Here is a 17,281-nt window from a genome sequence, read left to right as displayed (position 1 = left end):
GGACTATTGCATTCCGGAAATGAAGGGGGCGCTATTTTCATAATCACTAGTATAAATACCTTAAGACGCGGAGTTAAGAGGAACAGAAGAAGAAAGAAAGAAGTTTGAGAGGTTCTTCCACTGGTGTTCGGCTCACGATCAACAATGCAAAACTCACAAAGTCAACAAAAGGTATTTTTACGTTCTTAAATTTTTTCACATAGCAAATCAATACGCTTTTCTAGATTAGGTTGAAAATACAATTAACAGCTGTAAACTAGTAAATTCGTAATTCATACAGGGGAAGGCTAATTTTAGCATGTAGCATAGCTAATTATTATCCCGCAGGGCACCATTAGATAAAAATAGAAAAGTAGATAACATGTATAATTGAGAAATGTATTTTATGCTCAAACTGTTTTTTATTTTCATTATACAGATCCACGTATCTATTTGCAACATGAACGATAAATATTGCTGGTCCCTTTGCTCATACAAGCTACAGAACCATTTAGCACAAACTGCTATGGTTCAACATAACGGTATGTATAACTACACTTGAAAAATATAAAATATTTTTTACATACTTACCAGTTTTCTAGTGTTTCTCTTTTATTTTTAAAGGTTAATCTTTTTTAAATATGTTTTGTACACCAATGTTAAATTTCTGGAAAGTCTAATATATTTTATAAACTAACAGCAGCCATTATAGGTGGGTGTAGTACCCAGATGTGATACTCTAATGACGAGTAGCACTACTTCAATATAGTTTTAGTAAGTAACTGCAATAAACTACACTAGTAAGAGTAACAACATATTTGGTGAAATGGCTATTATTAACTACTGTTTTACTGATCATAATGTGCAATGTGATTTTTTATTTTGTTTGTTTTTTTGTTTTTTTCAGATGCCTCTGAATGTTCTTGAAGCTGTTCTCCAGGAGGTGGCGCTAGCACAGGGAGACTCAGCTTATCTCACCTTGGCATTGACCTGCAGGTGCTTTGAAGCCGTTGTGTCTGAGCCAGTTTTCAGGAAGAAGACTCACTTTGCTTGGCTGGATGGTAAGGACCTTTGACTTTTTTCACCTAAAACATGTGAAATTAGATTTCAACTACATGAAATCGATTTTTCATTAACAGGTGAGATCAACTGGGGCAAATTTTCAAAAAACATTCACGGCAGAAAACCGGATTCCTTTTGCGGTTGTAACGTGTTCTTCCTGCAACCGGTAATATAAAGACTGTGGGCTTCACCGGCGATGGAAGACGAGGAGAGTACCCTGGTTACTACTGTGATGGCCGACCTGGACACTGCACTGACTGTCAATACTGAATGCAAGGAGAATATTAGTTGCTTTCCACAGTCTTTCACACATTTCAGTTGTCACACATTGTTAGTTTATTTTGTGACATGCCATTTTAAATCATTTCTGCTAAATAATTTTTGACTTGTGCAGTCATCCTTTTTAATAATGTGTTCTTTCAATATTATTTACATTTTTGAATGTTCCTTTTGTTGTAGCTCAGTTGATTTACATTATTTAGTTTTCATAGAAATGGTGTCGTTTCCACACAAAGTTACATTGTGGCTGTAATTTGTTGGAGAGAGTAGAACCAATAAAGTAGTTGTAAATATATTGTAACAGCGTTGTTTAACAATAGGATAACCTTGTTTTAAAAATTTTAAATGCAAGCAAAGCTAATAATTTGCAATATTTGATATGTGTAAATACAATGTTTCCTATACATTTTGAACAATGACTGGAATCAATACAAATTTTTTTACAAACCTGACATACAGCCAAGTTGTTTATGTTTTAACAGTCAGAATCAACTGTTGGGGTTTTTTGTAATAAAGTAGCACATACAGAAACATATTGTTCGGTTACAAACAAGATTAAACGAGCAGAGCGAAGGTGTAGTCGGGGTGGAGGTGATGGAAGCTCAGATGAGGAGCAGTTGCACACATCAAGCCGGACTTTATGAAGGGTGGAGGAGATGAGCCCGGCGCCGTTAGGCTGGGATGGAGACACATGATCAGGTGATTCGCTGAGCAGGTGAGATGAAGACAGTTATAGTTAGAATTTACACACTGGTTTAATTTATGTAACCAGTGACTTTATTCAAAAAGGTTTTCATATAGAAAAAAGATCATTCTCTCTGGCAGTTACCAGCACAGTGTCTACTGCCGGGGTCCGAGCCCCAAAGATTATTTCTTGTCAAATAAACTTTCTAAAACTTTCTCTCTGTGTGAGTCTTTCCAGGTTGAAGCTACATTTAAAGTTTTAATTAATCTCTTTGGGTTTTGCAACAATTGGATATTTAAGGGCTTTATTTTATGAATCGATTGCAATTGATAGAATTGATATGGAATTTCTAAATGGAATAGTGGGACACCAATCAGTTTACTGGTTGAACTGGAGTCCTTATAGCAAAAGTTTCCAATGAGACATTGTGGTAAACAATGATAATAGCTGAGCCAGGTCACCTGCAACCAAAAATATTCTAGTTTTCTGAACTTCACTTGTTAGAAGTTCAAAAGTCCTTTGGTTTGTTTGTAAATTATATTCACAATGTGAATAATAAGAAAAATATTTGGCAAATAAACAACAAAAGTGCGCTGTGAATGGACGTACTAAGTTGGCCAAAACTGTTGACTAAATGTTTTACCGACCAAACCTCTTTACCATCTAGTTCTTATTTAATAAGCCAGAGGCTATTATATTTTAGATTTTAACTTATTTATTTTAAGAGTACCATTCACAACATCAAAATATATTATTTGAACTTCATTTGTTTATATCTGTTTTCTTAATCTGCGATGGACTGGCGATCTGTCCAGGGTCAGCAGCCCTCATGACCCACTATAGGGATAATTCATGATAATTAATGGATGGATAAATGTGCTCTTAATGTAATGTACATTTGTCTCCAAAATATTGATTTGATTCATGTTTTATTACTTTTGTTTGAGATAGATTGGGTGTAAGGATAGATAAATACATCTCCATAATGTTTCCTTATTGTTGCTTATTCTAGATTGTTTGTTACTAATATAATTTTAAATAAAGGTTTAATAAAGATTTGGAAATAAAAAAGTGACTTACCACGTGACAGACATACCACGTGACATATCACGTTTTGTAGCCATTTCTTTACTATTTAATTTGTATTTTTAATGTTGAAAGTGTTCTTGGGTGTTTTAAAAGGCGTTGTCAAATAAAATACGTTATTATTAGTATAATTATTATAACACGATCGGTACAGGAAATAGTGTCACTAGCGCCCCCTTCATTTCCGGAATGAAATAGTCCCATTTCCATATAAGGTATGAGACGGACAGTGGTCCGACCCCGCCATTTCCATATAAGGTATGAGACTGACAGTTGTCCGACCCCGCCCCTTTCTGTTTGCTGCAGCGAGGTGTACTTGCCTCTGTTAGCATCATCAGAGCTTCTCCAGGTAAGGCGGCCATGTTGGTTCTTCAAAATGAGAAAGTCAGTTCTGATAGGAAGCATGGTCCCGTATCGTTCTTCAGACCAGAACCTCTGACCCAGCAGCTGTGAAGCTTCAGGCCCGGTTCCGGTCCACATACATGATAAACATCCAGAACTTACTGTCCGTCTCCTCAGGTTCTGCCAGTAGTCTTTTGGACCTGGCTTACTTACCGCCCGGACCGGTTCTGATCCGGAGAAGCTGCTGCCCCCTGCTGGACAGGTCATGACCCCACAGCTGAACCCGCCGACCCGGTTCTGATCCGGAGAATCAGAAATTAATCTTCATAGTAAATTAGACCAACACAACCTGAGGATAAAAACGCTTTATTTCCCACTCGGTAACCATGGTAACCAGGTGACACCATGATGCTGGGGGTCGGAGGTCACAGGTTTATAATCTGATGTCAGTGAAAGGTGCTTACATCACAGCCAGGAGAACTTTAACCCTTCGTGTGTGTGTGTGATGGTGTGTGTGTGTGATGATGTGTGTGTGTGATGATGTGTGTGTGTGATGATGTGTGTGTTCAGCTTTAACACTGATCTCACTGAGTTTCTCTCAGGTGAGTTTTTATTTGAAAGCAGCAGAAAAACAAAACATGGACCTGCTGCTGCAACTCCTGCAGACGCTGAGGATCGTCCTCCTCAGTGTGTGTGTGTGATGGTGTGTGTGTATGATGGTGTGTGATGGTGTGTGTGTGTGATGGTGTGTGTTAGCGGTCCAGCACGTAGGTCTTGTAGAGGCGGTTCATCTGCTCCAGGAAGATGAAGGTGAGGACGGTGTGAGGGCCGAGCCGGGCGTAGTACGGAGTGAAACCTTTCCACAGGGAGAAGAAGCCCTCCTTCCCCACGACCCGCATCAGAACATCCTGACACACACACACACACACACACACACACACAAACACACACACAGAGAAACACACACACACACACAGAAACAGAGTTAGAAACAACCAGAGGAAGCAGCAGCACCAACTTCCTGCCCTCTGACTCAGAGACTCTGCTGCCACCTGGTGGTCAGACGGCCCAGCTGCAGCCGACACCATGAGCAGAACCAACCGGTCCGACTCCAGGGGCCTCATGGAAACGCTGCAAACACACACAGACCCTGCGCCGCCATGTTTGATGGAGCATCAAAGCTGACCAGAACTGAACCCTGAACCCGATTCAGCTGCAACATGAAGGTCACAGCTCTGAACCAGGAGGGAAAACCTCAGCCAGCTGTGACCTTTGACCTCTGTGTTTGAGTCGGTCTGCAGCAGATGACATGGAAACAATCTGAGCGGCCATTTTGATTCTCTGGTCGAACCAGCAGCTGAACCGTCACACCTGGCATCACGACTCGTACATCTGAACTGTGGACGACATGAGGCCCCTGATGTTCTGGACTGGACCGGTCCTGACCCGGTTCCAGACCCTGCTGCAGAAACTCACCAGGCCGTTCTTGTACTCTGGTTTGCCGTCAATCATCCTCATGTTCTGGATCCTGGAACAGGAGAAGATCCAGTCAGCTGCTTCCGAACCAGAACTACCAGGTTCTGGTTCCATCCGGAGATCCCAAACAGAACCCGACCGTTTCAGAACCAAACATGGTGCGGCATCAGAACCGATGGAGGTTCTAACCTGCTCTGGACCCGGCCGTCTCACCTGGTCTTGACGATGTCGACAGGCATCGATGCTGCCGTGGTAACCAGACCGCTGATCATACTGGCACAGAAATGGCACAAGATGTCGTCTCCAAAGTACCCTGGACACACACACACACACACACATCAACAGAAACACACACATCAGACTCAGAGTGGATTAGCGGTTAGCTCGCGGCGTGTTAGCGGTTAGCTTGCAGTGTGTGATCCTGACCTGAGTCCAGCAGCGCCTGTTTGGACTGGGAGTAGGACGCCAGCTGAGCGGCGTTGACCACCACCGCCCGGGCCATGGTGGGAACACAGCCCTGAAACACAGTCAGAGGTCAGAGCTGAGGTCACGTGATCAGATCTCAGGTCACGTGATCAGAGCTGAGGTCACATGATGGGAGGAGTGCTGCCTCCGCCTGTTTCTGACACACTGACCCTCCACAGTGTGGTCAGCCCTTCCTCTCTGGTGATGCGAGCCAGAGCGTTGAACACGTTGGTATATCCTCTCCTCTGGTCAGCCGGAAGTCTACATACACACACACACACACCTGAGGTCACACACACACCTGAGAGCAGAGCAGCCAATCAGAGAGCAGCTCTCACCGCCCGTCAGCCGTCATCCTGATCAGAGCAACCTCCGCCGGCGTCCCCACAAACGCTCCGGTGGCGCCGGCCGTCATCCCGATCAGAGCCTGCAGGGGGAGCCACAGGTTACCCTGAAGGAACTGGAACCAGAACCAGAACCAGGACCGGTTCAGATGATCCGACCTTCAGCAAGAAGTTGGGCGGCCGTCCGTCGGCTCCCGTCATCTTCTCAAACAGGATGGTGTAGATGCCCAGGCGGGTGGTGGTGTAGGTGGCCTGGCGGAGGAGCCCTGCAGACAGGCTGAGAGGACGTCCTCAGTTAGGACAGGATGGGACAGGAGGGCAGGAGGACAGGATGGGACAGAGGAGGACAGGGGAGGACAGGATGGGACAGAGGAGGACAGGATGGGACAGAGGAGGACAGGGACATGTCTCCATACCAGGACCAGAGTAGAGACTCTTGACTGTCCAGCAGTGGCTACATCCATCCTGAAACTCCTGATCTGATTGCTGATTGGCCGGTGCTGACTAAGGAGGAGGAGACTACTCACTAGCGTTAGCTCTGGACAGGCTAGCAGCTAGCATGCTAAAGCTAGTCACCTGTGACTCGTACAGTTTCTTTGAAGAAAACTTTATTAAGAAACTTTGTTGCTGTTCGATGTGTTGGTTTCCTGTCATCCATCATGACATCATCATACTGGATGACACGGAGCTGAAGCTGACTTCTGATTGGACAGACGGTTAAAGGACGATTCCACCTAATTTTTACAACGCTGAGCGTCTTTAATTATCTGGAGTTTAACAACTTCAATACCTTTGTGAGGGACCAGACTCAAACGAGGACAAAAAAATGTTCAAAGTAGCAAAAATTCAATTTAATTATTCCAAAATAGCAAACAAAACATAAAGATTTAATGCAAAAATAAATCAAAGAATAAATAACAATTTTGGGCCCAATTTAACTGAGGTCAACTGAATTCTAACTGAACACAAACAAAACTGACCTGCCAACAAAGAACAAAAGGCTTAAATAGGGGTGGAGTAACCTAAATCTACCACATGAGGGAGGCACGACATAACAAAAGAACAAATAAATACAAAATTAACTAACGCATTCTATGAAATAAATAAAGCAAAACTAACTCTTACTTAGCAGAAACAATAAGTGAATATTTAAGTGACAAAAATTAACTAATTAAAAACAACTTGAAACAAGTCTTCCCCCTTCAGTCTTTCAAAACAAATGGTATGCTCCAGGTTTCCTCCTCCAGCTGGTTTGTCTCAGCAGCACCTCAAACAAAGAACAAGTGTAAATAAACCATTCAGACAGACATTAAATCAGTGTGCACCCATTAGAAAATATATGTCTAAATGAAATAACTAACTTAAACGTATAAACTGTAATATAATATAAAGAAAAATACTAACACAATGTGGTGGTGGGCGGAGCATCCACCACACACTCCCCCTCCTCTGAAGGCTCGCTGGCACAGCGGGACAAGTAGTCAGCAGTAATGTTTTGTCTGCCAGGGATGTGATGCACCTCAAACTTGTAGGGCTGCATGGCAAGGTACCAGCGGGTTATTCGACTATTGGTGTCCTTCATCTTCTCCAGCCATTTTAAAGCTTTGTGGTCAGTTTCCAATACAAACTGTCTTCCCAAGAGATAGTAGCGAAGTGAGTCCAACGCCCACTTTATAGCCAGACATTCCTTCTCTATCGTGGAATAACGGGTTTCTCTAGGGAAAAGTTTACGGCTGATGAAGGCGATTGGATGACGATCATTTGGAGAACCCTGAAGGAGCACAGCACCAAGACCTTTGTCTGATGCATCAGTTTGTAAGATAAACTCCTGCTGGAAGTCAGGGCAATGGAGCACAGGATCTCTACTTAAGGCCTGCTGAATGTCTCTAAATGCTTGCCTAGCTTTTTCAGACCACTGTAGAATGTTTGGGCCCCGAAGACTGGTCATGTCTGTAAGAAGAGCAGCTCTAGCAGAGTAATTAGGGATAAATCTATGATACCAACCAGACATACCCAAGAAGGATTTAAGTTGTTTTCTTGTCTGGGGAAGGGGGCAGGACTGGATGGCTTCAATCTTTTTAATTTGTGGCTTCACCAATCCTCCTCCGATGACAAAGCCCAGGTACTCAGTCTCCCTCTTTGCTATGGCACACTTGGCTGGATTTACCGTCAGTCCTGCTTTCTGGAGACGCTCAAAGATTACTTGTAGATGTTGCAGGTGCTCATCCCAGTAGCTGCTGTAAACAATGATGTCATCCAGATATGCAGAGGCAAAATGTGAAAGGCCATTGAGTACCTTATCCATTAGACGTTGGAATGTGGCAGGCGCCCCATGCAGTCCAAATGGCATCACTCTGAAGTGGTAAAGGCCCCATGGTGTCCTGAAAGCCGTCAGCTCTTTGGACCTGGGGGAGAGTGGCACTTGCCAATATCCTTTGGAAAGGTCAATGGTGGTGAGATATTTTGCTTTACCTAGTCTGTCAATAAGATCATCAATTCGTGGTGTTGGATAAGAATCAAATTTTGAGACTGAATTTAGATAGCGAAAGTCAATGCAAAACCTTAGTGTTCCATCCTTTTTAGGGACAAGAACAATTGGATTGCACCACTCGCTCTGTGATGCCTCAATAATCCCAAGGGAAAGCATTAACTCAACTTCCTTTTTAAGTGGTTCGAGAAGTCTCTCAGGTATGCGATAGCTCAGTCGTTTTGGAGCAGCATCCTCTTTTAATGTAATGTCATGTGTTATCACATCAGTGTAACCTGGATTCTCCTGGAACACACTCAATGGCCAGACAGTCCTCACCTCTGACTGTTTATCTTCTGATAGATGATCCAAACTGGGCTTGGAGGCTGATTGAACAGGAAAATATTGCTCCTCCGGTTCTTCATCATCTACACTTCGGATGTAAAAGGAGGCAGGATTTTCTTGGCCCCGGGACACCCACTGTTTCAGCAGGTTTACATGGAGAATGCGAGTAGAGCGACTTTTACCTGGAACAGAGACTTTGTATGTTGTTGGTCCCAGTTTCTCCAGTACCTCATAAGGTCCTTGCCACTTGGCCAGTAGCTTACTGTCCTCTGAAGGCAGCATAACAAGCACTTTCTGGCCTGGCTCGAACCCTCTCTCCCGGGCTGCAGAGTCATACCAAGCCTTCTGTTTGCGTTGAGAAGTCTTCACATGCTCCTGGGCCAGGGTTGTCATCCTCTCCAGCTTCTCCCTCATCTGGAGCACATAAGATACAACAGTTAAAGGTTCCTTGTTAGTTTGTCCCCCCTCCCATAGTTCCTTTAGAACAGTCAGGGGTCCCCTCACTTCATGGCCAAATAATAACTCAAAGGGAGAAAACCCAGTGGAGGCCTGGGGAACTTCTCTGTATGCAAACAGAATGTATGGGAGCCATTGGTCCCAGTCAGAGCCCGTTTCACTCACAAATTTCCGTAGCATTTGTTTAAGTGTTTGATTAAACCGTTCAGTGAGGCCATCTGTTTGTGGATGATAAGGTGTTGTTCTCAGTCCTTTAATTCCCAGCAACTGATACACATCTTTAAGCAGCTTAGACATGAAATTGGTGCCCTGATCAGTCAGTATTTCCTGAGGAAAGCCAACTCTGGAAAAAAATTGCACCAAACAGAATGCAACATTTTTTGCTTTGACAACTTTCAAGGGAAAAACCTCTGGATATTTAGTTGTGTAATCCACAATGACCAGCATAAACCGGTTACCTGCTTTACTCCTTTCAACCGGGCCCACTATGTCCATACCCAAGCGTTGAAATGGTGTACTCAGAACTGGAAGCGGTTGGAGAGGAGCTTTGCCAGGGAGTCTAGCCGATGTCATTTGGCATTCTGGACAGCTCCTGCAAAACTGCACAACATCTTTACGCAAGCCAGGCCAAAAAAAACAGCGCTTTATACGGGCTAAGGTCTTATGCTTCCCCAGGTGGCCAGCCCAGGGAATTGAATGGCCCAACTTCAAAACAGTTTCTCTAACTGCTTTGGGAACCACAAGCTGTTTAATTGGTCCATTTTGTCTGTAAAGAATGTCATTTTGAATGACAAAATCATTTTTATTGACTTTGGCTTCTGTAAAGCATCTCACAAGACTTGAATCCTTGTGCTGCAGCTCCAATATATTACCAGGGATTTTGAAGTCTTGCTGTACCTCAGGCTCTGGTGCATCAGAAGGAACAATCACCGTCCCTTGAAACTTTTCCCTTCTCCGTAGTCTTTTGGATTTCCTGTCTTTAGTGTCCTCTGGGAAAAACTCCACCTTGTGAAATGGTAAGGTACTGAGATCGAAAACAATATCCTCAGATTGCTTTGCTTGGGCTCGAGTTAGAGCAACATTACACTGAGGAGAATTCAACAGGTCAATCAGCACTGGCAGGTCATTGCCAAGAATTACTGGAAATGGCAAGTTATCTACTACCCCAACATTAAGCAGGTAAGTTTGTCTTTTTATAGTCACATAAACATCTGCTGTTGGATATTGTTTTCTGTCACCATGGACGCAGCAGATTGGAACGGTCTCACTGGTGCAAACAAGCTGGGGTGAGATGTACCTGCGCTGGACCAAAGTCCGTGTACTCCCTGTATCAATCAGGGCCCTCACTGCCTGACCGTTGAGCTCCACAAAGGTCTCCATTAATTGATCCATTGCTCCAACATTTTGAGCCTCTTTCCTGGGCACAAAACACATCTGGGACAACTTAACAGCATTTTGAGGACACATTGGTTTAGTATGACCCGCCTGTCCACATAAGTAACAAGTGGGTTTTTTCCATTGACCCTTTGAGCCAAATCTCTCTCTTTCAGGTAGCTTACCCACAGCTGAAACTGGTTGGGCTGGAGATTGATGGCAGCCATCTTTTTTCCAGCTTTGAAAAGCCCAAGAGTTCCTCCTCCTCGCAGCCACAAACACATCAGCCAGTTCAGCAGCCTCCTTTGCAGTCTTTGGATTATGTTCTTTTATCCAAACCTGAAGTTCTGGTGACAACATTCTTAAATATTGTTCAAGAATCATTATTTCATTGATTTGTTCAACTGTTTTACCGTTAGGTTGCACCCATTTGATATACAACTCCTTCAGCCTTATGTAGAGCTCCTTTGGAGTTTCTTCTGGCTCCACCTGAAGCAAGCGGAATCTTTGCCTGTAGGTTTCACTGTTAATGTCATACTTCTGCAAAACAGCTAATTTAACTTGATCATAGTTCATAGACAAATCAACATCCATGTGCACAAAGGCACTTCTAGCTTTGCCTGTTAGCAGAGGTATTAAATGGAAAGCCCAGTCAGTTTTTGGCCACCTGCAGGCAGAAGCTATTCTTTCAAAAGTAATGAGAAAATGTTCAATGTCATCTTCTTCACTCAATTTTTGTAATTTAGGTGCATGAGAAACATACCCCTGTGAATATAGGTCACCTGATTGACTATGTTGAGGTGAAGCTGCCACTCCAGGATCTGGTGGTTGTGTAGGCCGCACTGGTGAGGTCTGTGGAGCAGTGGGAGTGGTCTCAGATTGGCTCTCCCTTTTAAACAATCTGAACTGTTGTTGTAGTTCATCAAATTTCTGTTGTTGCTTAGCAGTTTCTCTGGTCCAGTGATCCTCTTTGGCCTTCTGATGTCCCATGTGGGCTCTCAGAAGGTTGGCCAAGTCTGCTAGTGTTGGTTCACCGCTCTCCTCTTCCATGTCAAACACTCCACCAACAGCTCCACCTTCCTCAACAGCCACTCTTTCATCCAGCTCAGAACCGGGCTCTCCTCTTGTTCGTCCTCTTCCCTTTCCAGGCATTTTGGAAAAAGATCCCACTCCTGACACCAACTGTGAGGGACCAGACTCAAACGAGGACAAAAAAATGTTCAAAGTAGCAAAAATTCAATTTAATTATTCCAAAATAGCAAACAAAACATAAAGATTTAATGCAAAAATAAATCAAAGAATAAATAACAATTTTGGGCCCAATTTAACTGAGGTCAACTGAATTCTAACTGAACACAAACAAAACTGACCTGCCAACAAAGAACAAAAGGCTTAAATAGGGGTGGAGTAACCTAAATCTACCACATGAGGGAGGCACGACATAACAAAAGAACAAATAAATACAAAATTAACTAACGCATTCTATGAAATAAATAAAGCAAAACTAACTCTTACTTAGCAGAAACAATAAGTGAATATTTAAGTGACAAAAATTAACTAATTAAAAACAACTTGAAACAAGTCTTCCCCCTTCAGTCTTTCAAAACAAATGGTATGCTCCAGGTTTCCTCCTCCAGCTGGTTTGTCTCAGCAGCACCTCAAACAAAGAACAAGTGTAAATAAACCATTCAGACAGACATTAAATCAGTGTGCACCCATTAGAAAATATATGTCTAAATGAAATAACTAACTTAAACGTATAAACTGTAATATAATATAAAGAAAAATACTAACACAATGTGGTGGTGGGCGGAGCATCCACCACAACCTTCATTCTTCAAACCAGAATATTTAAAAGCTGATTTGTGAAACTTTGATTAGTGAAAGTTCAATAAAGTCCATCATCAGTGTGATCAGTTAGCGGCGCCGGCCAATCAGCACTCAGATCAGAAGCTACAGGATGGATGTAGGTGAATGGACCAGGAAGTAGGCACCGCTGGGAGGACAACAGGGTTTACTCTGGTCCTGATACAGCAGAGAGCCTCCGGGTCCAGATGGGTCCAGATGGGACCAGTCTGGTGGTACTGACCCGGTGTAGATGCCTCCCAGTCCTTCGTTCTTCAGGATGGAGAACAGAGCGTGGAAGCTGGTCTTGTACTCGCGGGCCTTGGTGCCCTGGCCGCTCAGCTGCATCCGGTTCTTCACCAGGTCCAAAGGCTGGACGAACACCGTGGCCCCCATGCTGCAGGACAGAGAGGGTCCATCAGAACCGGGCCTTGTGGGTCACTGGGTGGTTCTGTTCTACTGAGCAGAACCTGAACCTTTCTGTGAACTCAGACAGCTGCTGGTTCCACAGCAAGCATTGATAATCCCTGCAGTCAGATGGGAGGTTCGGAACCAATCTCACTGATTCCGAACCTCCTGGAGCAGAACCAATCAGCTCCAGGAGGTTCTGAACCAATCAGATCGTGGCCAGTAAATCAGGTCACAGCGGATCAGAATCTACCGGGACCCGAATTACCGGGCAGCAGATTTAATCTGAACACCGGTCTGTCAGCTAGCATTAGCAGCTAACATGTTCTGCGAGTCCGACACCAACATGGTGATAATCCACCGCTAATATTAAACTGCTCACATAATGATAATAATCCATAACTAGCGTTAATCTGCCCCTGACAGCGCAGCGGCTCCTCTTCGCCCTCTGACCCCTGACATTAGCCCGTTAGCACCGCGGCTAGCAGCAGCACCTACCCGGCCAGACCTCCGAACAGGAACTTTATGGCCTTCGGAGAGGTCTTCGGCTTTGTCTCCGCCATGTCGACCCGGTTCGGTCGGTGGCCAGCTGCCTTCCTGTCGCCTCTGGCCCGGTCGGTTCCTCTGCTCTATCCCCAGAACAGCAGCAGCTGCAGCGGCCGAAGCAAGGTGACTCTGCTGGAGCCGCAACACGCGAACGATCCGAAACACACGAGCCAATCAGGAGGCGAGGTGGGACAACACGGAGACCAGCGGGCCAATCAGCATACGGGGGCCAAGAGTACAGCGATGAATAGACCAATCAGTGAGCGAGGACCAAGGACACGAAAATTAACGAAGAGAAACGAGTGGTTTGCTTCGTTTATTGTCCGGTTTAGTGTTCATTTTAACTTTATTATCAAACTATCGAGAAATCTGCCTTTTACAGTAAAAAACATTAAATTATTCAAATATTTATGTGAGAAGTATACGGCGCTGCTGCATCAACCCATTTTATTTTTATAAAAAATATTTACTGTAAAAAGTGAATCAAATACATAATTTAAAATGTGTAACATATCTAAACAATACAGCGACGTCTTGAAAAATGTACTTTAATAACTAATAAAAAAAGATCTTTGTATCTTTGTAATGTGCGTGTAATGGAAAGTCTTGTTGCCTTCACTAGATGGCGCTGCTGTGTTATTTGAAGCAAAGTTAAATCAAGTTTACGCATGATATGAACAAGGCAGCTCAAACTGCTTCACATCATAAAAAGTCATAAAAACATTACATTATGTAATGAATGTAAAAAAAGACACTATTAACAAGTGGATGAAAACAAATAGACTTAATTAATGACTTCATTTGAAATCAACAGAGGAGCTGATAAGGTTGTCAAGATAAGGAGGAGGAGTCCAGTCACAGTCTGACCAATCAGAGAGCAGAACCTGCAGGACTGAAGTTAGCCAGGAGCATCAGCCTACCTACTGATGACATCACTAAACAGTGCGCTGTGATTGGCTGCTGGATGGAGAGTTTCTGACTGACTCAGGTGAGTTCAGAGCAGATCAGCTGAAGATGGAGCTGCAGCAGCTGCTGCAGCTGCTGCTGCTGCTGCTCTGTGTTTCTGCTGAAGGTAAAAATCTCACCTCCTCCTCCAGCCTGGTTACTGAGACTGATCACTCTAAACTCTGTTTCTGCTCTGCTTTCAGTTCAACATGACAGTTTCCGGGTTATTGGATGTTCAGACACGGACGGATTGGACATGATGACGCTGGATGGGGAAGAGGTTTGGCACGCCGACTTCATCCATGAGACAGGAGTTGATACCCTGCCGGACTTTGTCAGCCATCCAAGTTTCTCAGGGCTTTATGAACAATCTGTGGGGCAACAACAACTCTGCAAAAATAACCTGAAGATTATCCGTACTGGTCTGAAGGACATCCCTGATCCACTTGGTGAGGAAAGATCAACTCTGCTTCCTTTCCTGCTAGAGAACAAGTTTAGATCAGACTAAGTGAGACTGTGGGAACATTTGGACCTCTGGTTACTCCGTCTGTTTTATCTGACTTCATCCTCATTTGCTGTTTCTTTTACAGTTGAATCCAGATTATGGATCTGACTGTAATCTGGATTATGAATCCAGATTATGGAACATTCTGCTTCAGTATCTCTAGTCTCTTCAGGTTCAGGTTTATTAGAGTCCCAAAGGGAAAGTAATGCTGCAGCAAGTAAAAAAGAACAAATACATAAAAAATACGACATTCAGGGCATCAAAACAACATCAAGTATAAATCCATACAATGTAGGGAGACGACCAACATCATCATCAACCAACTATTTCTACTAACATCAGTAGAAAAAATTAGAAATCAGTCAATCAGCCCCAACAGTCAGATGCAACTATTGCCTTGTGCTCCGTTGTTGAGTCTCACTGACCAGTTAATGTCTGGTTTGGTTCCAGTTAAGCTCCATGAATACGGGCAGGAACGTGGAAATGTGAGCATGCAGGAGCTGTGGTCAACTCTCCAGTGACCCCAGCTCTGGCCGCTGACCTTCAGGTGTCCAGCTTCTGCTGAATTTCTCAGCATATCTGTTTGTTGATGGTTGCCCTGTCCAGTTGGTTGTGTATGTGCTCTTCCACCACAGTTAGTAAAACATTTTGGTCCTTAAGGTTTGACCAGGGAAATATTGATTGTCTGATCCATGGGCTGGTACTCAAATATAGTTGCTGCCAATCAAATCCCTTGTAGTCAACTTGGACCAAGTTGTACTCACAATTTTTGGAACCACCACTCCAAAGGTGGTTCCAGAAATGGGGAGGAACCACACAAGATCTTGAAATACAGATGAATCTAGTTGGGGCAGATTGGAGAAGATCCGGTTGAAGCCACATGACCTTCTATTTGCTGTGGCTGTTCATGTTTAAGGTGATCCTGCATGTGTTTGCTGACAGATCCTCCAACCAGCCTGCTCTACACCGCTAACATTGTGGAGCTGGGAGAGAAGAACATCCTGGTCTGTCACGTCTCTGGTTTCTATCCGGCTCCGGTCAACGTGTCCTGGACCAGAAACGGTCAGAAAGTGACTGAAGGAACCAGCATCAACTTTCCCTTTCCCAACCAAGACAACACCTTCACCCAGATCTCCAGGCTGCAGTTCGTCCCTCAGCTGGGAGACATCTACAGCTGCTCAGTGGAGCATCTGGCTCTGGAAGAACCACTGACCAGAATCTGGGGTGAGCGGCCTTTAACTAGACCAGTGGTCTCAAACTGCAGCCTGCAGCTTTAGATTGATCCATTCTTCTACACACTTGAACTGAATGTCTAAGCTGCCTCATGCAATCCAGCTCTGCTAATGATCTAGCATTGGAACCAAGTGCTGAAGCAGAGACACATCTAGATCAGGGGGTCCAGAGTGGGTTCTGGAGGTTCTGGAGGTTCTGGAGGTCCGGCATCCTGCATGTTTTAGTCTCTCCCTGGTTTAACTCACCTGGATCCAACGATGATCATTAGAGGCCTCAGATGAACTTTGACCTGCTGAAAGGTTGTTGGTACCAGCAGGGAGGGAACCAGAACCTGCAGGATGCCGGGCCTCCAGGACCCACTTTGGGCCCCTGATGTAGACGTTGGAGGAGTGAAGTTTGAGACTCTTGCTGTAGACAGAAAGCAGCTCAACAAGTATTCAGTGACTTGTATCTGTTTCTGTCTCCAGATGTTGAAGTGCGCGTGCCTCAGCCCGGTACTGGACCCGCGGTGTTCTGTGGAGTCGGTCTGATCGTGGGTCTGCTTGGGGTGGCGGTTGGGACCTTCTTCCTCATTAGGGGGAGAGAGAGCTGATTGGTCAAGGCTGATGGGTTTATGGACCTCTCTCTCCTGCTGTACTGACAACATTGTTTGGATCATAACACTGAACGTGTTACCCTACCCTAACCCTAACCCCTAACCCTAACCCCCATAACCCTAACCCTAACCCTATCCCTTTCTCATTGTGGATTCATCAGGAACTTTGACAAGCCCAATCAATATTAATTCTCCTGGACTCATAAAGTGGCCCTATGGTACTGATCTTTACTAGAAATATGATCAGAAGCTCATATTCCTCTGGAACGTTTTGTAATTTCACACTCATGTTTTCCTAAAGACGGTGAATTTCTGCTCCTCAGTTTGTTCTGGACGGAACCAACCAAGCTGTCGGACTTTATTCACTATTTTGGTAATTTAGGAAACATGTACTAATTATTCTATATTACATTTTCAGCAGAATGAAATGACCCTTCTATGAAAGGTTAACCTGAACCAGCTTTGTAGTTCTTGGTAATGTAACTGTTTAATCAGAAGTAGAGCAGTAGCTACAGCATCTATCTTACTGATTTCTGCGATGAGGCCAGTTCTGTGTGGTTCACATCTTTATCAGTCTTTAGATTCATTTCTGACAGATTTTGTAGGTCAATGAGAAAAGAGCAGTTAATGTCCATTTCAGACCCGATCTGATCTCAGTTTACTGCTGACTGAGATCAGATACCAGAGTTTTTCCTTTTACCTAACTTTTTAAAAACTTCTTGACTTTTTAAGTGTCTGTAAAAGGTTATGCTTTCATTCCTATACCATGCTGGTTTTTATGGTTGGTGAATGTGTTTTCTGCTGACTGTAGTAAACTGACCTCGTCCTTCAGGTGAACTCTGTT

The 17,281-nt window shown here is 44.0% G+C and overlaps 2 protein-coding genes and 1 long non-coding RNA gene across 5 annotated transcripts in view; 2 read left to right on the top strand and 1 right to left on the bottom strand.

The window, feature by feature from the left end:
- Positions 1 to 1,418, top strand: part of LOC111610940 — a 5,740-nt gene extending 4,322 nt beyond the window's left edge. For 2 of the 3 annotated variants that reach the window (XR_002753823.1, XR_002753821.1), the window contains 3 exons: positions 1 to 521; positions 887 to 1,040; positions 1,119 to 1,418. The exon at positions 1 to 521 is cut by the window's left edge. This is a non-coding gene — a long non-coding RNA (uncharacterized LOC111610940). The remainder of the gene's footprint in view (positions 522 to 886; positions 1,041 to 1,118) is intronic. The other variant, XR_002753822.1, reaches the window with a different exon arrangement.
- A 2,365-nt stretch (positions 1,419 to 3,783) lies between these two features.
- On the bottom strand, positions 3,784 to 13,324 carry slc25a11 (solute carrier family 25 member 11). The gene is made up of 9 exons (XM_023346081.1): positions 13,112 to 13,324; positions 12,450 to 12,602; positions 5,878 to 5,995; positions 5,713 to 5,801; positions 5,545 to 5,635; positions 5,336 to 5,426; positions 5,123 to 5,222; positions 4,910 to 4,961; positions 3,784 to 4,341 (listed from the first exon to the last, which is right to left on the bottom strand). Exons 1-9 carry the CDS (start codon positions 13,174 to 13,176, stop codon positions 4,186 to 4,188), a joined length of 915 nt encoding a protein of 304 aa, XP_023201849.1. The 5' UTR covers positions 13,177 to 13,324; the 3' UTR covers positions 3,784 to 4,185.
- An 829-nt stretch (positions 13,325 to 14,153) lies between these two features.
- On the top strand, positions 14,154 to 16,765 carry LOC102225679 (mamu class II histocompatibility antigen, DR alpha chain-like). Its single transcript, XM_014475526.2, has 4 exons — positions 14,154 to 14,231; positions 14,308 to 14,553; positions 15,552 to 15,833; positions 16,310 to 16,765. Exons 1-4 carry the CDS (start codon positions 14,174 to 14,176, stop codon positions 16,432 to 16,434), a joined length of 711 nt encoding a protein of 236 aa, XP_014331012.1. The 5' UTR covers positions 14,154 to 14,173; the 3' UTR covers positions 16,435 to 16,765.
- The last annotated feature ends 516 nt before the right edge of the window (positions 16,766 to 17,281 follow it).

This window comes from Xiphophorus maculatus, chromosome 14 (genome assembly GCF_002775205.1).
Source record: "Xiphophorus maculatus strain JP 163 A chromosome 14, X_maculatus-5.0-male, whole genome shotgun sequence".
In the NCBI taxonomy this organism is placed as follows: domain Eukaryota; kingdom Metazoa; phylum Chordata; class Actinopteri; order Cyprinodontiformes; family Poeciliidae; genus Xiphophorus; species Xiphophorus maculatus.
Note: the sequence above shows the minus strand (reverse complement) of the source record. Positions and strands in the feature narration are given on the sequence as shown.

Bases quoted from the DNA above. Each gene is read 5' to 3' on its own strand.
- slc25a11 (XM_023346081.1), bottom strand. From the start codon at position 13,176: ATGGCGGAGACAAAGCCGAAGACCTCTCCGAAGGCCATAAAGTTCCTG. The intron at 5,427-5,544 runs GTCAGTGTGTCA...ACTGTGTTTCAG, and splicing joins GGCTGACCACACTGTGGAGG to GGCTGTGTTCCCACCATGGC. The intron at 4,962-5,122 runs GTGAGACGGCCG...CTCCTGTTCCAG, and splicing joins GTCGACATCGTCAAGACCAG to GATCCAGAACATGAGGATGA.
- LOC102225679 (XM_014475526.2), top strand. From the start codon at position 14,174: ATGGAGCTGCAGCAGCTGCTGCAGCTGCTGCTGCTGCTGCTCTGTGTT. The intron at 14,554-15,551 runs GTGAGGAAAGAT...GTTTGCTGACAG, and splicing joins GGACATCCCTGATCCACTTG to ATCCTCCAACCAGCCTGCTC. The intron at 15,834-16,309 runs GTGAGCGGCCTT...TTCTGTCTCCAG, and splicing joins ACCACTGACCAGAATCTGGG to ATGTTGAAGTGCGCGTGCCT.